Below are 15,070 nucleotides of genomic sequence, written 5' to 3'. Positions count from 1 at the left end.
GCTTCTGGGTCATGTCTAAAGGACCTGGAGATTTTTGGAAAGCACTACATAAAGAGCTAGATATTTTTATTATTCTTGGGTGGTGAAATCTGATTTTTGACTCTGATGTCCTCTTGGGGTAAAAAGTTCTGGTGGTTTACTTTTTTCTAAATAAAAGTAATCCCTGTTACTCCAGAGCAGCCCTACAATAATAAACTGATCTGCCTTGCCTAATTCTCCCCAGCAGCTGTAACCAGTCAATAAGTGTATGAAACATGATACAATGGGAGGACATTCCCTGTGATATTTCCCCTTATTGCACTGAAGATCAGTGAAAAGAGGCTTCATTTGTTTTGATTTATTTCTTTTAAGGAGTTGCATTGATTTCAGCTCTCTCCTTTTTGGCTTTATTCCTTCCAACTGTAAAATGAGAGTTGTGTTGGTCAGACATCTTCATTCAAAATGCTAATGGAGAATAACAATACTTCCAGGTAACACTTACACATCAGATGCTTGCAAAACACCTAGCTGCTGCTGTGAAAGGAAGTGACAAATGTAAATTAAAGCAGGTGCAATGCTTTAGTGCAGCTATAGCTATATGAATATAATGTAGCACTTCATAAAGGTATTTACCAGAGCAAAGTGTTGTATAATGCAGAAAAATGAAGAAAGAACACTTTCTAAATTTGAACGTGCACACAGAGTATCTTCAGACCCATTGCCCTACTCAGAGGGACCACTTATTTCCTTTAGGTGTTTTCTGTTTTTTAAGACCTAGACAGAGCAGGCAGTATGCCCTGTAGTATGGGGTACTTCGCCCTAAGGCTCGGAGACTTGTGAGGTCAGTCGCTCGATGGTGGTACCTTCCCGCCATCTAATTTTCCAAAGTCAAGTTGCTTGGCACGTTCCCAAGTGATAAAGGTTCAGCCCACTTCTCATAGCTTGCTTTGTGTGGATAAAGGACAGTGTGTTTTACTGCATTTTCTCGTGCAGTGCCTTCTGCTAATAGGGAGGAGACTCTGCTCTGACTGCAAGTACATAACCTTATTCATAGGTAAATATGAAAATATAATCATTTCCTTGCAGCCTTCTGAGTGCTTGAGTTGTGGGAACAGTAAGGAGCTAGTGAAGTGGATCCTGCGGCAGTACGTCCTTTCCAGCTGATAAAAGAAAACCACTAGTGAGAGAGACTTGCTAAATTGTCTTCCTCCCCATTTTCCTCTTTGTATTTCTCATGCTGATGTTGATGCTGAGGGTAGGAGCACTGCTATGAGGATGTTAGGATTAAACAGTAACTAAAGCGAATCTCATGCAAGGATGTTCTTACACAAAAGGTTGAGGTGGTTGTTACTGAAGTAATTTTTGCTGAGTTTACAGGCATGCAGGAGCCAAGGATTTGAACGGTTGCATCACGATTGTCATTGCCCTTGTCTTGCTAGATAACATGAAGGCTGCTAACTTTGCTCTCCCTTTCCTGTAGCTTTGCATCTCTTGTGCTCCAGAATTATTGTGGGAACAGTACAGCTAGTTGTGAGACTTTGTGGAAAGTAATCGAGCCCCAGGGACTTCCCCCCCTTTTCTGCTGGCATCTTTTGTTGCTGATGTTTCTTCTTCCTGTTCCACGTGGCATGCCTTTGCCTGCCAAGCACCAGGCTAGGAGTTGTTGCAGGCTCCTAGAGGCAGCCAAAAAAATGTACAAAGCAGAGGACACACAGAAACAGATGTGGGCAATTGGCACCATTGCCTTCACTGTATCTCCTGGAGCTAAAGCAATGATGGATGCAGATTCGAGATAATGACACTGTGCATTTCCTCTGCATTAGATAGTCTTAAGCGATGTGAAAAATCCCAGTGGCAGCAGTTACTCCTGTTTTGCAGATATGGTCAAAGGAAAATGGGCCGTGGATTTCCACATTTGCATCCCCTTGACCCAGCAAGTTGTCCATCCTTCCCTTGCAGGGGGAAAACAGTTTGCTGTTTTCTCGCTCTCCAATTCAAGGTTTAATAGCCGTATTTGGCAGCACTGGGACGATCTGCAGTTTTGTTAATTAGATGTTTTATTAAAAAAAAAAAAAACTTTTTTTTAGAAAATAAACTTTCTTGTTGGAAAGTGTTAGCCCTAGAGCAAATCAAAAGGGAAAATGGATTTCTTGTTGGTTTATACTTTCAGTGCCTGGGCTAATTTAAGATCACTTCATTTGTTGTGATGTATTTATTCCCCATAACTATACTCTTTTATTGTTATTATTCACTAACATCTGTTCATTAAACACTTAAGTATTCCCACACCCAGAGTTTGTTATTTTAGAAATTTATAATGTATCCACCCGTTAGTGATTTCATCTTGGCACACTTAAAAAATACAGCTATTCCTTTCAATTGGCAATAAAAGTACTGTGATCCATTCATCTTTTAAAAAAATCATTGTTCAAATAAAAAACCATGCAGATAATATACCATGATACCTTATGAGAGGGGAAATCAGTTGATATTTACTTGCCTGCTGGAAAATAATTGCTAGAGGCAAGGAAGGGACCTCTGAGCTTCTTACTGCTCCTAGTCTTTCCAGACAAGTTTTGTTCCCAGCCTATTGATCCTCCAAAAAACAAAAGGACAGATTGTACAGAAAGGCATTTTTTTATTTCACTATACCGTGAAGGCTGCCAGATGTGGCTCTGGCAGGCTGCAAGAAGGAATGCATTTTAGAGCAGAGCATTTCCCACCATGAACATCTCAGCCCCTCGCTGTCAGCATGACACAAATGAGAAGCAATCCTTCTGGTATGAGACAATCTGACCCTCTGAATTTCACTGGAGGGCAAGTATAGAGCTAATACTGACTGAGAGTGCTATGTGCTCCTTTTGATAGTCCAGTTTTGAAGGCGTTCTGCATTAGCTGAGCCTAATAGGAGACTTGGCTCCTCCATAAAGTTCTGATTCATGCTCCTTACACGATGAAGTTGAGTTGTTTCAGTTCATCTCTGTTTAAAAAAATGTGTTGGCAGGCTGCAGAAGTCGTGTATGTTCCAGTTCCTGGACAGTTCAGGAAGTAGCAGAATGGTGACATAGCATTGTTTTTAAAAATCGTGACAGATGTGGTCATTTTGACACATCCTGTTCACAGATACCTTGGTATCTCTGAGCTTCTCCTTTCTGCAATGCCTCAGCTCCTGCAAAGGTTGAGCGAGGGTGAAGCTAGCTATGGTACAGCTAAGGGTTGTGTGACTCTCCAGAGTGCTTTTTCCTTTTCTGGTGTTCTTTGCGGAGAGAGTGTTTTGATACTTGGTTATGAGAGGAGTTTGGCTTCTGGATTGCCCACTGTTGTCTGATAGGGAAGGGGGTTGCATGGACAGACACAGCGATCTCAGTGGTCATAACACTGTGGTGAGAAATCCAAGCAGGGACAAAAAGAGATGACTCATTCCTGGCATATGGAAGATGTCAGGAAGAACTTGAGGAAACTTTATTACCCTTTCCCTACACCATGTTTTAGGTTATTGTATTGCAAATCAGTGCTAATATATATTCCTGGTGCTTTGGAAAGTGCTGCTCTGAAATCCTACCACTTACCAGCCCTTTTGATCACTCCATCTATATATGCATCTTTTTCACTGTCTGTTAATGGCTTTTGTCTTGTTAAATGCTAAGAGAGGCCGTTCTCCGGGAAAACAGCTTGAAGCATTTAGGACTCGTTAGACTTCAAAGGCAGCAGGCCTGTACCACAAGTGAGAGGAGAGGAAATGGAATGGCAAGAGGATTCCATTAATGGAGAATAAAAATAAACCCCAGACAGGAAGGAAAATCCTATAGGTCTGACTCAGAGCTACAGTCCGAAGACTGTGGCTTCCAGGGCTGATTCAACACTGGAGCTGCACAAAGAGATGCCCTCTGGGTTGGCTTCTGTCCACACTAGGCTTGAATGCCTCGAGTTCAGAAGCTGAGGCCTGGAGCAAGGCTAAGGTCCATGCTGTCTTTTGCAAGGACATCTGCTTTTTGGGCAAGTGCTTCTATTTGTCAGTTGACCTGTACACCCATGACTCTACAGCAGCAGTCCAGCACGTGTGACTGGTGCAGCCTCTGAATTTGCATGCCAGCAGACTGCAAGGTGTCAGGCACTTGCTTTGATAGGAGCTGTTCTTCCATCTTTACCACATGGAGGGAAGCTCAGCTGATGAGGGAAGATGGGACTGTAGCTTGCTGGTAATTGTTTCTTCCTCCTTATCCCTTCTCCTAAATATATTTGCCATTTAAGGGTGCTTTAATACGGTATTTAATCCATGGGAGGGAACGCACTTCTCTGTAGGTAAGGTGCTGTTGCTAGAACAGGATGTGTAAGGAATCGATCTTGACAAAGTGGTTCAGAGGAGATAATACCTGAATGGAAGCATCTTGCTGACCTGCTCTTCTCCTGTTATTCATTTCTCCTGTTTCAGGGAAGATCCTCTTCCGCCGAAGTCACATCCGAGATGTTGCTGTCAAGCGTCTGATACCTATCGATGAATACTGCAAGGTAAGGGGAGGTTTTAACTTCAGTCAAAGATGCTACCACTTCGATGAGGCTAAATTCTGTTCTGCTAATGGAACATAACTGTGTGCCAGTGCTGGGAAAATTGGAAGTGTGGGCTATCCCTCACTATAAAAACATGTATTTGTACCTCTGTGATGAGACAGCCTCCTGCTGATTCTCCTTTTGTACTGTGTGATGAGCTCTGCGGGCTCTGAGGCCTGCACGTGCTGTGTGCTGGATGGCCCAGCTCCACTCTGGTTCCCACCATGCTGCTTCGCTGTCGCTTTCTTTTCTTCTCTTTCTCAAGCTAGGCATGAAGGACTTGGTTTCTCAGGGAGCCGTTCCTTCTCCTTCTGATCGGACCTGCTGTTTTATGTAGGAGACAGCACTTTCTTGGTGGGATGATCCCAATCTGGGGCGTAAACTCACCTGCAACCATTATATATCTCCACATTCAAGGCATGTTTCTTTGATGTTGAATAATAGTCTGATGCGTGTGTACACATAGGACTATCCCATGTTTCTCCGAGTTTCCATTATAATGCAGCCCAGTCCCCATTTGTCTACTGCACCTTCACCTTCCTTTTGCCGTGCTCTTGTTTCCCAATTTCCCATACCTGCCTGTTGTTAGCTAGCTCACGCTCTCTCTGCCATTTAGAGTTTTCATTCATTTCTCATTGAGTTCCTGCAGGTTTGGTGACCACTCTAAGTTATTTGCACAGAATAAGTTGTTTTTTAGCTGTAGAGACTGGGAGCCATCAGAAATCGTCTCTTCAAAGAGGCAAAACATAGTTGATTATCCATATCTTTTCCCTATAAGTCTGTGATAATCTGCTCTATGTTTTTATGGATAGAAGATTGTGCTTAAGTATAAGGCAGATGATGTTGCTAGGGCATTTTTTTTCTGGAAAAAAAACCCCAAGCAGGAACCGCTGCTTTCATAAGGCAGTGCTCTTGCTGGACTCGGAGAAGGGCTGTATTCTGGTTCCCTCCTTATTGAAAATCTGGGCGATTTAAAGTAAGGTCCAAGAAAAGCAGCAAAACAATCAGAGCTGGTAAGAGTAACCCGTTCTAAGATGAGTTTTCAAAGGACTCATTGTACCAGGACTGACTAGGAGGGGCAGTGGAGGTCTGAATTTTTTTTTCCAGTTTATTCTCTTTATGTTCTACATTCCCCCCTGAATGTGGGAACTGCCTTCCTCCAGCTTAAGGGATTTTGAGGAAGTCTTGATTTGATTATAGATAAAAAGAGTTGTGGTGGTGAGATGCTCTGCCCCTACAAGACTAGACAGACCTCTAGAAAAGTCCCTGCTAGAGAATAATCCTTTCGCACTCCCTGGAGTGAGAAAATGGTAAATGGATTTCAATCTGATACGACCTATCTGTCTTTAGTAAATGGCCTTCTCTTCAGGCTTGTAGGTCACGGAGCAGGTGACTTGCTGTGCTTCCAGCAACATGAACTCAAGCGCTGCGCTGATGGCCCTCCCCACCTGGAGGGTGGGCTTGCTTGGCTCAGGCATCACTGTGTCGAGTGAGTCAAGACTAGGTAGGCTTACTTCAAGGTGCCCTGAAAATTGAGCTGCGGCCATGGATGCCATTTACCACATGGAAATGGCATCCACGAAAATCTGATCTGCTAGACAGCTATTTGTGCACCCAAAAGCCAGAGAGTGAGTAGCTTTTTTTTTCCTCCTGTTTTTCACATGATCTTGATTGCAGCAGGCCTCTGATTAGTGGTTTGACTGTCTGCTGTGTTGGCAGTGAATGACTGCGCAATGAATGGCTGGAAGGGCTTTTAGGGGCCCGCAATTAGGTCAGTGTGGAGCCACATCTGATATGTGTGGTAACCCCAGGGCTTTGCATATGTGGCTTTGTCTCTGGTACAAAAGTAAGCAGAAATTCACAGTTTGCCCATGCTTGTGTCACAAGACTGCTGTGACATTAAGTGGAGGGGAAAAGGAATTCTGTAGGAAATTGGTCAAATATCTGCCCCAGCTTGGGAAGCAGAGCTGCAGCACTGGTCCCTGCTTCCAAATCCTCTTTCTTCAACTTCTTTTAACTTTTAGCAGTCACCTCTATCATGGCCTACGTTCCTTCCAACGAGCAGAAATCAGAACAGTGCACTCTGCACTGGTGTTTGCTCCCACCCTGCTTTCCTGGTACAGTCTTACCGCCTCATCTACAGTCTGAATTGGAAGGCATCTGCAATGGCTCTGGCCCAAAACAAATATTGGTGCTCCAAGCATTGTCCCCGCAGCTCCCACAAACACCACAGTGTAGTCATTCGTACTCTCACCCTGCAGCTCCTGCCTTTGAAGCTTGTCTTTTTGCAAAAGACTTCCTTGAAGGACAGGGGAGGTGCAGAGGCAGCTTAAAATTCCTGCCATTGCCATGAGTAGCAGCCCCTCCAGCCTTTGTCCTGACCAGCTGGTCTCCACACTTTTGCCTGCTGTTCCTTCTCCCTCTGCCTCTTCCTGAGTTGTCATGGCCCAACAGACGATTTCTGTGTTGTGAAAGTCAGGACTGATGGGAGTGAGAATATACCCTGTTTGGACTGCTTATCCTTTCCAGAGGAAAAACAGCTCTGTGCATGCAATGCTGCTGGGAGCTGCAGGAAATAGAGCCCTGCCATAGCTGGGTGGGTGGTGGTCAGGGTGGGCAGCCCCATGACTCCTACACTGCAAGGACATTCTGTCCAACAGGCTAGAGCAGCCCTAAGATGGGCCTGGGCAGTCTCTACTTATTCCCCTTTAGTCTTTAGTTGTGGTCCAACTGCGTGCTCCGTGTGGCTTGCTCCATTCTGGTGTGTATTTGCCATAGCTGTCCCCTCACTGGCTCTGTGCTCCCTGTTTGCTGGGGACTAGGTATGTGCCAAGCTTTTCAGCTTTGTGACTTTGTCCCTTGCGATCCGAAGGCCGGTCCTCACTCAGTTCCTTGCCTACTCTTGAGAGCCGTGCTTCGTGTCACTGGTGTCTCTGTTTCATCCACAGGCTCTGATCCAGCTGCCTCCCTACATCTCTCAGTGTGAGGAGGTTCTTCAGTTCTTTGAGACAAGACCTGACGACTTGACTCCCCCCAAAGAGTAAGTTGGTTGGGCAGCGACTCCTCAGAGCTACTGCAGGGGCAGCAGTGAAATGCATACTTTCCCCAGCCTCTCAAGGAGTCTGGCATCCATAGACAGATCTCCTTGCAACTCTCAGATCTGGGATGTAGATGCTTTCATGATATCCTTGGAGAGGGAATGGTGGCTGTGCAATTTCATCTGGACGTGCCTGCGTGCTCAGCTGACTCCAGGCATAGCCTTCTTCCCGTGCAGAAGTGGAAGCGCTTCTCTGGGACTCCATGAAATGTTTTCTTCTCCTGAGTCAGCCACAGTGCCACTTACTGCTAGTAAAAACATGGTCAGTCTGAAAAGCCTCATTTCACATGGGAACTGCCAAGTTGGAATTGACTTTCAGTTCCTAACAACCTCTGCCTCGTTTGAAAGGCTCGTTCCCTTAGCCATTTCTCTGAGCCATCCATAACAACACTCCTGACTCTTGCTTTCCATTCAAAACAAGGAACCTTTGCAAGGAATCTCGCATGCCTTACGCAACCCTATGTGGTTATAAGTCTTGTGACTATGAGCTGCTTTGGCCAGGAGCCACCCATCTCTTATTAATCATAAGCAGCATAAATCTGACCAGCCGCCTCCATCCCCTGCTATGCTGCTCACTCTTTTTATGCTGCATGTGACACTATGTGCAGCTCTACCAGAGGTTGAGCAATGGAAGATGTTTGATTAATTTTGCAAGAAAAGGCAGTAAATTGATTTGACATTGTTTTGTATTGGAAGGGTGTGGAAGCAGATAGCAGGATTTTGTTTTTCTCCCCTGAGATGGAACACTGAGTCTTTTAGGTCTCCAGCTAAGTGTTACGCTTGTGTGGATTGTATCTTTTCCCTGGGTTTTAGATTTTTTTCATTCACTCACTTAATTCCCTTCTGCCCCCTCCCTGCTTTACACTTTTGGCTCCCATTTCTATTTGCTTGGCCTGTTGTCATTCCTTCTGCAGCTAACAGTCACTTGATTAAATTGGTCTGAGGGCCCCAGAGCCCATTAACTAATCACGTGCTGTCGGCTGGCGTTCTCGTCCGTCCTGCCCCAGCTAGCGCTCACCACTTAACCTGCCACTCTGTCACTTGTCCTTCAGCTAATGCAGTAGGTCAGGAGCAGGAAAGAGACACAAGGAAAAGATGAGCTTGCAAGGCTGTTGGATGGGGTGTACTGCAGGGTTAGCAGCCCCTGGAGTGGCTGGGGGCTGCCGGTGTGTGAGCCTTCAAGCTCTGCACGAGAGGATGATGAGCTGCTCTGTGCAAGGTTCAAACCTTCTGAACCAGTTTGTAGCTGAGGCACCATCACACATGGTAGACTGAAGGGCCCCCTCCCCTTTGGTCTTACAGCCATTTTTATGACCTGAACTTTTGTCTCATAGACTGAGCCAGGTGCTGGCTTGAAGTCAGACAGGGTGGAATGTGTAGCCAGAACAAGGAGCAAATTTAGGTGTGGAGGCCCTCCGGGACACCCTTGGGGGACACCCTGTGTGTCAGCCCCGAGGTCATGTATCTCATTGTGCTCCCTGCGTTTGAAGCTGTTGCTCCTGGTGGTCCACATCACTGCCTTGCCCTGCAGACTGTGTCTCCCAGATCCAAGCTCAGCAGAACTAACTAGAAAAGGAGAAGAGAGGCATCAGCCCAAAGTATAATTCCACAGGAGCAGGTCTGTTGCAGGGTCTGTGCCTGGATGCTGTGTGCAGCTCCCGCAGGCACAGGGAGCTCACTGCAGCTGCTTTGCGTTTGTGGGTGTTTGGCTGTGGCAGCACTGTATGGGTGAGCCAGGGACACGCTCTTGAATTTGACAGTGGGTCAGGCTGCCTCCGGCTGCCAGCTCCTCTTCTGGGAGGAGAGGCGAGTTCGCAGGACCAAGCAGGAATTAGCGGGTGACTCTTGTCCATTTGCCTCCAGCAACAAAATGCCACTGTGTCTCAAGGACGTCTTTGTTGTGTTTCATGTTCCAGCCTGAATGCTCGAGGGGTACTTATTAGCTACAATTCAAAATGCTAATTAATAAAAGTCCTTGACACTCTCCCTCCTCTGGAGAGATTGGTGGGAGCCACTTCCCTAGCCCTGAATGCTGTCACGCTGCCAGCTTACCAATAACGATATGAGAACTATGATAGACGGCTGAGCTTGATCAGTCGTGATGGCGTGTCTGGGGTTTGGCCGGATGTCATCATTCATAAAGCAGATAAATACTTCTCTCCGGGAATTTGAAAGGGAGCCAGGCCATGAACAGAGCAAAAAAAGGCAGCTTTTTATGCTGGGTGGCTGAAAGGCGGGAATGAAGGAGGAAAAAAGGACTGGTCAGCATGCTCATTGCCAAGCCAAGCAGTTGTTCGAGCGGCATCGGGGCCAGCAGGCTCCCTGCTCCCCTTGCTTCTGCGTCCCTCGTCTGGGTGAGAGCCACAGCTCCTCAGCCCGGCGGCTCAGGGCCTGTCCCAGGTCCCTACAGCTCCTGGGGCAGCAGGGGCTGCCCCACGGTGACAGGCTGTGCCTTGGGGCCTGTGCTGTACGTCCCATCTGTTTTCTTTTCCTTGTGGCGTGGGTGGAGAATCCACCCAACTGGCATCACCCAGCAACCTGAAACCGCTTTCCAGAGTCAGGAGTTACAGTTAGCTGTGGTCCGCGGAGCTCTGTGTTTAACTGCAAAGGGTGAATTTAGTTCTTGGATTTGGCAGTGTTTGGGAATGGAGGGAGGAGGTTGGACAGCCCGCACGTCTATCTCTGTGCTCCTCTGCTGTCTGTTCTCCTGCAGCTGGCGCTCTGATTCTGGGCTTTCCTTGTTCTTTCCTGCAGTTCGGTTTTCTTCAGTGCCCATCTGCCTGTGTTGAGAGCACCAACAAAAACAAGTTACAGCTGGCTTCCAGCCCTGTAAGCTGTATATTCGAAGCTTTCTTCAGTCCCTGGCCTGTTTTACAATCCCCTGCTCTCCTTCTGGCACATGCAAAAGGAGATTGAGTGGAAAGGGACTGAACAGAGAGGGAAAGAGTCAAATGCAGCCTTTGTGCATCCTTTTTCTCCTACTGCTTCCAGTTGGACAGTAGATCAAAGCTTGAAACGGTGCTGAGACAGGAGTCTCTAGCAGTCCAGGGATGCAGCAGGGGGTGAAGGCCTTGCTCCATCCCCTCCACAAGCTCGCCAGCTTTCCAGCATCCTTCTTCCTGGAGGGACCACTTCAAAAAGAAGAGTGGATTTAAGTTATGGTGTTTCCACTGGCAGTGACAACCAGTGGCTTTTATTATGTGGATTCCTATCTGGGAAGTTGTGGACTGGGATAAGTAAACTAATTTCACGTCAGAGGGCTGCCCAGTGATGTGTAGGAGTGGGGTTGTAATCCTGAGGGATTGGTTAAATTTGGGAAGAGCTGTTTCCTCAAAGCTCTTGGGGGAGAAAAGAAATGGTTATGAAAAGATAAATCCTCCTGAATCTTAGCAATATATGGGCATGTGGGATTTTTTTGCCCAGTGTTGGATGGAAGCCCTGTGAAAAATGTAGTGTTCAAAGGAGAGAAATCATCAAATTCCTGCTCTCAGCGTCTCTCAGCAGGTCAGACCAGCACCAGGATGCTCGGCTGTTGAGGTGGGAAATTGCTAGTGCACTCTTCCCCACACCCCCCTGCCCTTTTTCAATTTAAAAGCAGTTTTTAGCTGCAACAGAGAGCTTCTGCAATAGGGCTGGGGAGGTTTGAACTCCTGGGCACAAAGCCATTGCTGAGTCAAGGCATTCAGCTGGGAACTCTCTTTGCCAGCTGAATTTCGGCTCTTCAACATGCAGGAACCCAGGTTAACTCCGTAGTGAAGCAATATGCTAAAAGGTTATTAAATAAATTTTCTAGATTATAAAAGTGGGAAGGAAAGGAGAAAGAGTAGTTCACCCAGAGACTTCCCAAAGCCTGCAAAGCTGCCTGTTTTGTAGACTGTAGGTACATCTGGTTGTGGCAGAGACATCTTTAAGGGGCTATTTTCTTTTCAGTAGCTGGGCATCCCATCATAAAGATGATTCTTAAAGTTGTGGTTCTTAATCTTTTAATCTATGAATGCCTGATTTTTTTCCAGTGGAGGCACAGGTACCTGCAGAGCAAATTTAGTATCCTCTAACAGTCTTAAAAGGCGTCCTCATGCATCTCTCCTTTCTCCCTCTGGGGGCCTGTGGATTCAGTTTGAAAGCTACTGGCTTCAGGAGATACTGTTCTCTTTAAAGATGTAAATTCCTCACTTCTTTCTGTAAAGTAGCTTTTTACTTATGTGTCTGTCTTCAGCAGGCCTTCAGAAAGGGGAGGGCAGGGCTGATGGGCAGCTTTGCTCCTTGGCCGCCGGAAGGATGTGCGGAAGGAGGCTTAGCACAGGCCTGGAGCGGGGCAGCAGTCCGGGCACACTTACCCTTTAAAGGCCTTTTAGGAGCTCGTGACCTTTACAAAATCAGATGATAGTTGAGGTGGACAGAGTACGTACCTCACCAGAGGCTGCAGATTGTGTGATTAGATCCGTGCCCATCTGTCCGTCCAGTCTTTGTAGGCTAAGATGAGGAGTTTGGCAGGCAAACTTCAAGGTCTGCTCCTTGCCGTTTGCTGAGGTTACTTGGCTTTCCCAGCTGGCACTGGTTCCTGTCGCTGCCACTGAAATAGGTGTGTTTGAGACAAGATAGATGCAGTGCTTTTAGCTTGCTAGGTGGACTCTATGTGGCGGGAAGTCGAGAAAGCACACATCTAACTTGCTTGGTCTGCAGATAAATGAGAAACCTCCTCAAGCAAACATCCTCCTGGGAAGGCAGTGTGCAAATCAGTTTGGCTGCAGATTCTCAGTTGAGCTGAGCTCAGAGCTGTTTTTTTTTTTTAAGCAAAACTTGTTGTCTTTCCTTACCTATGTCTTAGCTGGCAGCTGCTGAGTTTCCTGGGAGCAGCAGTGCTGCAGGATTGCATTCAGCTTTACAAGATCACATCTTAGACTAGGTTATCTGCTCAATTCTATCAAGAAGTGTAGTGGCAGCCCAGAGCAGCAAGTGTTCGTCCTCTTACCTTGGTGTACAGTCTCAGGTACTATTCACAGCATATATCTTCCCAAGCTTTCTGGCACTCCTGCAGCTCTGCTTGATGCCTGCAGCTTTTATTGCCATGGGTTGTCACTATACATGCAAAAGACATTGAAGATACAGAGGAAGTACTGACAGACTACATTTCGATTCCGGTGGTATCTTGCAACTCTGACATTGAGTAGTACACAAGCACAAAGCCTCCTGAGGATTTCCACCCAAGGCACTGGCCTGTGGCTCAAGTCTACCTGCCTAGGAACTTGAACATTACACGGCCAAGGTCCCTGTGCAGTTGCCTGGATGGCCTCTATTTTGCCATAGCCAGATAGCAGAAGCTGGACAGATTTGTTTCCACTCTCAGCAAAAATCGAGTTTTGCTCCGGTTTTCATATATGTGGCATGAGGAGCAGCCTCTCCTCCATTCCTTGTCCCAGCTTATTTGAGAATGTTTTATCTTCACCTTCCTTCCACATGCCTGGCTTGCTGGATTTCTGTGTCCGCCCTGGGGCAGCAGCAACACGTTGCCACCATTTTGGCTGCCTTGTGTTACTGCAGCTTTGCATCTCCTCTAGGCAAACATATCCTGGGCAAATTCCACTTGCAGCAGGGCTGCTGAGAGCAGCTGGAGCCTGACAGCCTTTGAAAATGATTTTCTTCCTTCCTTTATGTAAATGTGGCATCCTCAGCTTGCATTCCTGTTATTTCTCCCAAAGAGCATTCAGCTAAAGAGAGAGGATTTTGGAGTGTTTCAAGGGCAGTTCAGCTCTGCTGCTCTGGGTGTTTTCATTGCTGGGGTGGAGGACCGACTGCATAGGGAGTAACTGTGATCCTCCATCCCTCCTGCCAGAGGAAGCTGCCATGAGAGAGTGGAGACAGCAGCTGCCACAGCCCTGGGAGGCGATAGTGGGCTGAGCCCTGGCTGCTGCTGAGGCAGCCGAGGGCTGTGGTCGATGGGGGCTGCCTGCCGCCGTCCGGGATCTAAGGTGCGTGATAATGAGCTGTGGCTCGACCAGATGAGGCAAGGGTATGCTGCTAACGAGGTTATGCCTGCAGCACCTTCGGCAGCCCTTCATTATTCTGTGAATACTGAAGTTGTGGTGATGTGCGATTAGGTGGGAGTGGGAATGGTAGTGCAGTAATGGATTGCTTCCAGCACCCAACCTGACGGGGGCTGCAGGTACTCACCAGCCCCAATAAATCAGAGAAGGGAGAACTGGGCCAAAATGAGGATCAGACCTGATGTGACCTGATTGTGTATGCTTGTCTTCCATGTGGTGTGACTGAAAAGTCCTACTTAAGGCCACAATACTGACAGATAAAACTGAAAGATTTGAGTTTCATCCAAAGCAGCAGAAAAGGATGCTAGACTGATGCATGTTTCCACTACTGTAACAGGGAACAAATCTGTTCCTTTCCCTTGTTCCAATGAATTTGCAGTGCAAAGTTGCAGCCAGTGCTTCCGCGGCAAAAGTTTTCCTTGTTGTCCTTGCCTTGTGTTTGGGAGATAATAGGGGCACAAAATCCAAGGCCAAGTGGTAGAGAATAGGAAATAATAATAGGAAAAGGAGATGCTCAGGTTCCTGCTGCAAGATGGAGTGGCTGCCCCACGGAGGAAACTGTTCCAGTAGATTCTGCTGATAAGCTAGAGATCCCTGAGTTGATAGATGTTGGTTTGGATAAGGACTCTTGTTGGCTTGTGGTTTTTGAGCCTGCTATCCAGACAAATTATAGCTTGTATAATGAATTGTTTGTTTTGCAGTTCTGCTGGAGCCTACGTGCAGATTCACCAGAAGCTCAGACTAGATCTCAGCTCCAAAATACTGGTTTCCCTCACTCTCAGCTGAGAACTGTTTTTCCTAGATGACAGCAGAGATAAATTTCTGATACCACTGTGCAAAAATACATTATGCTTAAGTTAGAGCTCCTTGCATGGATAGGATACTTGATTTTCTCTCTAAACTTTGCTAAGACTTCTGATATCTCCAAGGTTGATGAATACTTATGAGATCAACTACCTTCTGGCTATTTTGATGTCGTTGCTGTGTTATGGAAGGATTTTTTTTTTAACAGCTAGATTTTTTTTTCCTGCAGGAAATGTTTTCTTGGAATGATGATTTGAGATCTGTCACATATTGCATGTTGATTGCAAGTCCTGTCGTTGACTTTGCAACAGCTAAAGTTGTGTTCCTCGTACTCATGCACCACAGTATGTCTCCTACTCTGTGAAGTCCCTGTAGCAGGGGTACATGGGACAGCATTTTTGGTACGTGGTATCTCAAACCACCATACTGTGTGTCAGCGAGGCATCTGCTATCTAGCAGGGCACCTTCCACCTATAAGTCCCACTAGAAGCTGGACTTTGTCACCTGGCAATGTCAGAGCCACCTCCCTGGAGCAACCCCGGCAGGCAGCCTAGCCTAGCAGCCACAACCAAGGTGGATGTCTGGGAGAGTTTAAAAT

General features: G+C 46.7%; 1 protein-coding gene across 5 annotated transcripts in view; it reads left to right on the top strand.

Moving 5' to 3' along the window:
- Window positions 1–15,070, top strand: part of SH3PXD2B (SH3 and PX domains 2B) — an 84,480-nt gene that overhangs the window by 46,476 nt on the left and 22,934 nt on the right. For all 5 annotated transcript variants that reach the window (XM_062587125.1, XM_062587124.1, XM_062587122.1 and 2 more), the window contains exons 4-5: window positions 4,412–4,488; window positions 7,476–7,567. In XM_062587125.1, the coding sequence (XP_062443109.1) occupies window positions 4,412–4,488; window positions 7,476–7,567 (169 nt within the window). The remainder of the gene's footprint in view (window positions 1–4,411; window positions 4,489–7,475; window positions 7,568–15,070) is intronic.

This window comes from Rhea pennata, chromosome 14 (assembly GCF_028389875.1).
Source record: "Rhea pennata isolate bPtePen1 chromosome 14, bPtePen1.pri, whole genome shotgun sequence".
In the NCBI taxonomy this organism is placed as follows: domain Eukaryota; kingdom Metazoa; phylum Chordata; class Aves; order Rheiformes; family Rheidae; genus Rhea; species Rhea pennata.
The sequence above is the reverse complement of the archived record's forward strand: the minus strand, read 5'-3'. Positions and strand labels throughout refer to the sequence as shown.